At 30.5% G+C, this 8,594-nt stretch overlaps 1 protein-coding gene across 1 annotated transcript; it reads right to left on the minus strand.

The window, feature by feature from the left end:
- Positions 1-874: 874 nt before the first annotated feature.
- LOC134242336 (uncharacterized) lies at positions 875-7,467 on the minus strand. The gene is made up of 3 exons (XM_062724410.1): positions 7,182-7,467; positions 2,335-2,502; positions 875-1,870 (listed from the first exon to the last, which is right to left on the minus strand). The coding sequence occupies exons 1-3, from the start codon at positions 7,465-7,467 to the stop codon at positions 1,608-1,610; spliced, it is 717 nt and encodes a 238-aa protein (XP_062580394.1). The 3' UTR covers positions 875-1,607.
- Positions 7,468-8,594: the final 1,127 nt, after the last annotated feature.

An 8,594-nucleotide genomic window follows, 5' to 3' on the forward strand; every position in this document is an offset into this window, starting at 1 on the left:
ACTTCTCCAAAAATTGAACTGCCTCCCTGAATAAGAGTTTGAACAAAAAGACCACTAATATTAAAGAAAATGGCTTCTCACGTATTCCAGTTAACATTTCTTTAAGATTCTTAACGAGTTTTACAGTAGATTTAATATTGCGCTTAATTTCACTTTATACTTTACTGATTCTTTACCATTAATTTTTAATGCAGTGTCTCGAATAGCTATTGTTTTTCAGCTTCTCGCAATGAAACTACATGTGATGAAAAGGTGTAAAATAAATTGTAATCAAATCATTTAAGTTTCAATCATGAGAGAAAGTCAAGCTTAATTTCAGATGATTTCTATGTTGTATGTCATAGAGCCCAGGACATTATTTATTGAACAGTCCTCGTATTTTAGACTTGGTGTGAAACAATCCTATATTTTGCAAAACTGAAAAAAAAAGAATTATAAAAAATTGTACACATTATATATTTTTCAAAACCTTTATTACTCGTAAATTACCTGAGCCAAATGAGTACTTAACTTTACTAGTACGAGGGGTGATCAAAAAGTTCGCAAACTATCTCTATATCTACAAAACCACAATTCAGATGAGAATGAAATTCGGTACACACAAAGCCATACACAAGGTCTATAAATAGCATAAGCTGAATAAAGTTTTTCTCCTTGTTTGTAACGTCACAATGTGAAACCAAATATTGTTTTTTTTATGGAAGTTATTCAATTAGTTCGCGAACTTTTTGATCACCCCTCGTATAGAAAAGATGTTTAGGTCTGTTTAGCATATTAGTACTATAAAGTTCACATTTATTTCAAATTGATTAGTAAAGTTCTAGAAATAAAGGTTTTTGAGATATATTATTGAATGCATGATTACAAGGTGTTATTATTTTTTTTTCTTCGTGAAATATGAAGACAACCAACAGTAATCAAGCTCAGATGGAACAACACAGATTAGGAACGTCTGCATCTGGAAAAATGTCAATTTCACACCCCCTGTCGACCGGTTTCATGAAAGATGGTGATAACGAACAGTATTCAAGATCAAAAAGTCCGCAAACAGTACAAAGTAGTAGCAGAGCAAACATGGACCTCCCAAACATCTGACGTGGGATCAGGAGCCATGGTGCATCCTACCGAATAAACCGTGGTCACTTAGGTCGCATAGGTGCTTTCACGAAAAAAAGCCTTCAAATAGGTAAACAAAATTGCAGTTCTCCACAGGCGCATATGAGTGGAAAATTCTTTAGAGGAACATACACCATATAAAGATTTAATTAAACTATCTTTTGACTCGTTTTACATTTAGAAAGATGCTCTTCTTGTAATTATTGAAATGTAGCAATTAGAATCAATATGTTATTAAAACAGAGATTATTCGATGCCAGGATCGCTTTTTGATCACGAGTTTTTTTTAATATGCAAACAACAATATTGTTGTTCGAACGCATACCCATATATAATTATAGAAGGAATAAATGTTTGTATTGGGACCACTTCAAAGGATTTAAACAACACCTTATACATACTCGGATGCGCCTGTGCTTTATTGGACTTTTCTTCAGTCTGTATCGGTATATTATTTTTATCATTTGTCATAAATACCAAAAATACACAAATTATGGATAATATCGACAAATGGTCGTACGTTGATTACTTAACAGTGAGACGGATTTCCATTCGTACCCTTTAAGTTCGCCGTTAGTGGGGGGAGTGATCACTATTCTTTCATTTACACTCGCAACATCAGTCGCGGGAAAATTCGTGAAAGTCAAAATCTCGTTATTCCCAAATAAAGAGTTCCAAGTTCCACCTGACAATCTTTCTCCATCTATTATCATCTCGAAACTTCTTGATCCCAGGGTATTATTAATGAATGAATCTAAAAAAATAAAAAATACGACAAAATCTTAACTGTACTAAAGCTACTATTTTTTAAACTTTCAAGAATTTGATACTTGATTTGTCAGTTAATCCAAGTGTTATTTTACTTATTAGTTTTAGTTTAAGAAAGAAAATAAATGTAAATTGCACATTTGTTCTCTGTTAAGCATAGTACAATTATAGACATTTCGCTACAGAATTCAAATTAATTGTAGCTGGGTATATATTGTGGAGTATAGAATGTGTGAATGTGTGGAAATCCAAGTTAAGAAAAGCAAACAAAAAACAAAAAACAAAAAAAAAAACCAAATACATTATTACCAAAAAATAGGACAATTAAAGCTTAACTCCTCTTCTAAGAATATTAAAAGACCTATATAAACATAAGAAATATGTCTTTTTAAAAGAAGCAAAAATCACTCGATACCCTTTTTAAAATCTTGATATTTTGAATCTACTTACAAGCTAAGCTGCTGACAAAAAGGTTCTCTTCTGTCGAATCTATTTTTAGTAGTGTTTCGTTTCTGTCGTTACATGTGTCAAACGCTGTGTTCTTACTGAATGTGTGTCCAGCATACCGGAAACAATACTGAAACATTCTCGTGTAGAAGTATCCTCTATTGCAGGGACCTATGGAGTTATGATATGAAGAGAGAATTGATAAATTATTCCTAGGCTTATTTTTCATTGCAATAGATAAATGCATTATCTCATATTTAAACTTTTCTCTCATCGATTTTTAAACAATTAATGATATTCATAGTACATGTATATCAGACTTTTAAAAAATCGAATAATCAACATCTAACATAGAATTTTGGCAAACACTATCTTGAGCTTAGATATGTACGAGTAAAGTTAGCTACTAGTAACTGGCTACATGAAGCTGACTACAACAAGTGGGTAAAGTTGGCTACTAGTACACGTAGCTGGCCACGACTAGTAAGAAAAGTTAGCTACTAGTAACTGTCTTTAAATGTAAATAAAACTAGCTACTAGTATGTGGTTACGACAAGTGACTAGTTGTGCTCTTGGTATAATTATAAATAAATATTCTTCAGGTTTATTAGTCTATAAATGTCCAAAAAGGATTTGATTTACCAGTACTCAATAATCAAATGGTAAAATCAATATTTGTTTTGAATCATAATCGCATTTAAAAAGTTTTAGATGAAGAATAAATTACATAATTTTTACGTTTTTTTCGCCTGGAAAGTACTTCATTCTTTTTTATGATTTGTAACATTGAATTATATCAGAGTTTTCTTTAAAAAGCATATTTCAATTCTCTCTCTCTCTCTCTCTCTCTCTCTCTCTCTCTCTCTCTCTCTCTCTCTCTCTCTCTCTCTCTAAAATTGTAGATTTTAGGTTTCTCTTTAATCGAATCACGTCATATACTCATATTATCATTAAATCAATGTATTTTACAACAATGTTTGATTTCACCAGGTAGTTAATTAGATAATTGTTATGGTTGTTGTTTTGAAAGATTTCAAAACTGTTTGGATCACTCGATGTCTTTTGTGATAAATAAAATTATGTCTATAATGAAACTTATTTTAGAACCATCCTAATTAATCCGATTAAAAAATCAAAATAAGAGGCGGATTTAAATAACAAAATGTTTTCTTTGGTTGTTTGTACGGGAATTAATGTCGCAGCTGTTGCAGACAAAAATACATAACCCGTGTATTAGCGGATTCTGTAATTTTTTTTGTAATAACTGGGACATAAATTCCCGTATTCACCCATTCTCAATATAAGGGCGCAAATAATGTCGCCTCGTTTTCATTTAGAAGAAATACCACTGATGTAATTTTTAAATCAACATTGTAAATAGTCATATAACAATGAATAAGAATTCATATAATTATCGATCTGAACGGGTATATAAGGAGTTCAAAATTCAAATATAGTAGCCTATTTGAAATGTACGTTACTGTCGCCAAGGCAAATATTATGCTGAATCCCCTCTGTGTAATATATAGTTTTGATTCTCAAGTAAAAATTTTCTGATAAGTTAAACCTTGTATCATATATACTTCTTTTCATAACAATAAATACATTTTCTTTGTGATAATAAATAATTTTTATTGTGCAATGTCCCTGTCGCTTAATTCTATTTTAACCACATTACAAGCAAACACAAAGATTATACACCTGATAGTTTTGTTCTCCTTTATTTATTGATGGGCTAAATTTGAAATTTCAAAGGGTTAATTACTCCTACATAGATATTGTAACATGAAATTGAACAATTTGAGCAACTTTTATAAATATGTCTACGGAATGAAAGACATTTTCAATCGTAGAGATAAGAAAGAAATGTACGTTACCTATATTCTTCCATTAAGAATATATATTAAGTAGAAAATATGAGACGACTCTGAATAAGCAACCCCTTGTAACCTGTAAACTGGCAAAGACGTTTTGCTTAACACAATTAAAAATTATTTTTTACATGAAAAGTGATCATTTGAAATGTACGTGACTGAAATGTACGTTACCATGAAATTCGAATTAAGTGAATCTCGCACGAATTTTCATGTAAAATACTTTCACACACTCGAATGTGTACACAAAGTAAAGTTACAACGGTTGGAGGTCGGCTAAATCCAAAAATTAATCAAAAGAAACGTTTCTGCTGAGGAAAAAAAATATATTAAGGTCAATTATATGAAATATAATTTTGATACCTGGTATATATTTCTGAATACAAAACCTGTATGATGCATTTCTTATGATATGCAAGTTCAAATAGTATATTATATATTGCGTGTCTAACGTACGCTTGTGGAAGAGAATTGATTTTTATATTTGAAATGTACGTTACGAATGGTAACGTACATTTTGCGCATTTCTAACTGACATTTTTTTTATTATTTAGTCAATTAATTGCTTTTACACGAGCGAAACAAAATTATCGTTACAATCCATTTGACAAATGACCACATAAATCCATCTAAATGCACCCCAATCCTCGTAAATGTGGTGGACTGTTACCACTTGCTAGAAAATTTATTTCTATGTGTCTTAAATTCATCTTTAGCAACCTTTTTGCAGTTTGTTTACTTTTAATACGCGACTTTTCGTCAATATTAATTTAATTGTTGTTGGTAATTTAAAACAAGGTATTCATAGGCTTATAATTGGTAAAAAAAAAAAAAACCAAAACGAAACAAAAAGAAAAAGGAAAAAGAAACAAAACAAATGAATCCAGAACACAAGACGGTCACGTACATTTCAAATACTGAAAGGCACACAATACTCAGTTTTGTTTGAATCATTGCATTTTAGGTTATATTTTTCCAGATCTGCTGAAAATTACGTATGTTTGTGTTTTGACAAACGATGTTGCAACATACTATTAAAATGAAATTGTTAACAAGACTGTCGATGGATATATTCGGAATAGATTTATGTTAAGTTTCAATGGCCAAACACAAGCATTTGTTAGATCTTAGCAAAATACGTCTGACTCTTTTTTTTTTTGTCTGTACCCTTGCACACAGGTAGAAGTAACTAGGCTACGACCGGTGTCAATTTCAGCGAAACAGCACAAAAGAATGGTAATGAACTGAGATGGAGGGGACTCCCCAATAATATGTGAAATGAACGTTACCGAAGTGACGTGACATTCATGTAGTTGATGACAAATAACCACGTTTGTTACCATATCATTTCTTATATTACTGCGTTAAAACGCTTCATTGAAATGATTTTTATGTCAATAATTGTTTTTTTCCCAATATTTTCTTATTACTAATTTACGTACATTACAAGCTTGAAATGTACGTTACCTACTCATATTCTGAGGCAATCGTGTCTTTATAGTGATGATTGTGACATATAACACAATGTGATTACATAGAGAATCTTTTTTGGAATAAACTGAAACAAAACTATGAATTTTTAGATGAATTTTAAGCTTTTTATTTATCAGAAATATATCTTGAAATGTACGTTACATTTCTCTCTCTCTGTCTAAATCGGCATGGATATATGTTAAAATAGACAGTAACTACAAAATATAATTTTACTACATGTACATGTTAAGTTCCACTATCTATAGAAAATGACAAGATTCTAAACTGATCGCTCTAAACAAAACAGAGAGAAGAATTTAAAGCATATATTTAAAAAATGTTTTTATACATCTGGGTCAAAAAGTATCCTTTGTTTTTTGAAAGGAAAAATCAAGCGCACGTTCGTATGCCGAGAAAATATGTTGCTGACAGAGTTGGTAGGATGTGCTGGTGTTAAGATGAGATATTCCAATTGTGATTTTAATGACTACATTTTTTTTACATATCTTTTTGGACATTGAAGAAAGAGTAACGTACATTTCAAGCTACATTTCTGAATAAAATCACCCTCTACTTTACCGTCTTGTCATTATTCCATGTATTAAACTTTGATGAAAAAAAACCTGGAAACAAAATCTTCAGATACTTTCTTTCAAAGGTAATTGATAGAAAAATTGTTATCTTGAACTTCATTTTTTAAAAAATCAGAGAGGCATTTGTGCCCTTATATTGAGAATGGGTGATTAACAATCAAGAATTGACATTTTATTGTTTATATTTACATATGTATGAATCAAAGTAAAATAAAATATGTTAAATATTATAGATGAATACGTCATTGTTTGCACCACTGATGGAACAGCCATTGTTCAAGAAATCTATGCACATGGCTTGCTTAATGTTGTTTTTTCACTAATCAATAATAATGGTGATCATAAAAATAAAGGAAAAATATTCAGTGGATGTAAATGTATTACCATAATATATGAAGCATATTATAATATTATAATACATGTATATGAAGTAAAAGGTGTAACAAAGAAAAACTGGAACATATTTTTTTTTCTTAAATTGACATCAGTATTACCTTTAATGAAAGAAATTCAATCTGGAATCGTTCCAATATCCGACCCTCTCAAAATAAACGGATGGACTATCCCTCGGGTACAATACAAATGAAAAATTACCACAAACAAATAAAATAATATACAATACAAATAAGAAGAAATTATATAATGGAAATAAAAAATTTAAAAAATTACACAAAAATAAAAATTAAACAATCAAATAAAAAAAATATGCAATACAAATGAAAAATTATACAATGCAGTTAAGAATACTACCAAGCAGATAAAAAGTTATATAATACAAGTGGAAAAAGATTTAATATTTCAACGTTTGATATGTCAATTACAAAAATATGCCTTCAAAGCCTATTTTGTTTGAACATTTTATCTAAAAATGAAAACAAACACTTGCCCATTTCAGAGTAAGTCCTCCAACCTGCTGAGGGGCTACCGATGGCGTCAAGTAAAAAGTGTGTCCAGTAAAGACGACAAAGCAATAGTTGTTCGTGAATCTGGAACGAGGCACAGTTTCCAGAAGATAGGCATAAAAAGGCGCAGTCTGAATCTTTTCGAATTCCTGTTTGTTCCAAGAAAGCATGTTGAAAGATTACGTCACTTAATTCATCTCGGATGAAGAAAGTAGTCGAAATTGGAATTCCTGTGCTCAAATAACAGCAATTCAGGGAAAGAAGAATAATAAGTTCCAACTTAAGCGACAACATTTTATTTGTTGCTGTTTTTTACATCAGATAAGTGTTTTCTAGTGCTATAGATCACTTTAAATTGATTGATTGAAGATAAGCATTCCTTGAATATCGTAAGTTTTCGTTCTGAAGTTTTCTTGCTTGTTTTCAGCTTTTAAAACTTGCATTGTTAAAATTCCATTAACACCCATTTAATCCTATTGATTTTATACCTTCAAAATGTCATGTAAATCTGTTATCCAAAAAAAATTCTGCTTTTCATTTTTAAGATACAATAAATCCATTACGTTTCCTGGGAACTTAGAAATTAGATGAAGAATTAGCATCCGTAAACGAACATTCATTGGAGACAATCTTATGAATCTGTGCAGATATATACACGTGACGGTTTAAATCAATACGGGTATTCTTGGTGGAGAACAAGCATATGAATATAACAAAATATGTTGTATATGTACTTAAATGAAGGACAACATTCCTTCCCAAAGCGTTTTGTAAAAAAGAAAAACAGAAAAAAAAACATAAATATATTCCACAACATTTCCAATGTAAAGAAATGATACAACGTCAAAACGTATGGACTATCAAACTAAATATAATGAACAGAAAATTCAATATTGGTATTAGGATAAACTGTTTTAGACTATAAATTGTTTCGCAGTCGTAAAACTATGTAAAAGTTGTCGCAGGCATTAAATAAATTTTAAATCCAGCTATATAAAAAATAACTTAAATTAATTTATTTTAGGATATTATCGGCAAAAATTTTTTATATAATTTGAATTCAAAGAAATATACTTCCACTTGCATCCTTGTAGTTCTAAATTACCGGGTGACTAACTCAAGTTTCACAAACTTGAAAGCGGGGGACATAATGTCAATTGGGGGACAGCATCATACCGGCTATTATGTTCCCTGCTGTCGCTATGTTCCTGGCTTTAAAGGTTGTGAAAACCAGTGCCTCTTAATTCTCAAATTAAGCGACACATTGGCCAAGTTATCTTGGCCAAATTCTTTTCCACATGTAGAATCAGCTTTGAAAACTAGCTTTTGTTGAAGAAAGAATCTTTATGATCATTGAAAAAATGGTTCGTTAGATTCTTTTGAAATATTTTCTTTCAATCAATATATAAAGTTTTCATCGA

Source organism: Saccostrea cucullata, unplaced genomic scaffold, assembly GCF_032062105.1.
Source record: "Saccostrea cucullata isolate Sc308-1 unplaced genomic scaffold, CSIRO_AGI_Scuc_v1 ctg23760, whole genome shotgun sequence".
NCBI lineage: Eukaryota > Metazoa > Mollusca > Bivalvia > Ostreida > Ostreidae > Saccostrea > Saccostrea cuccullata.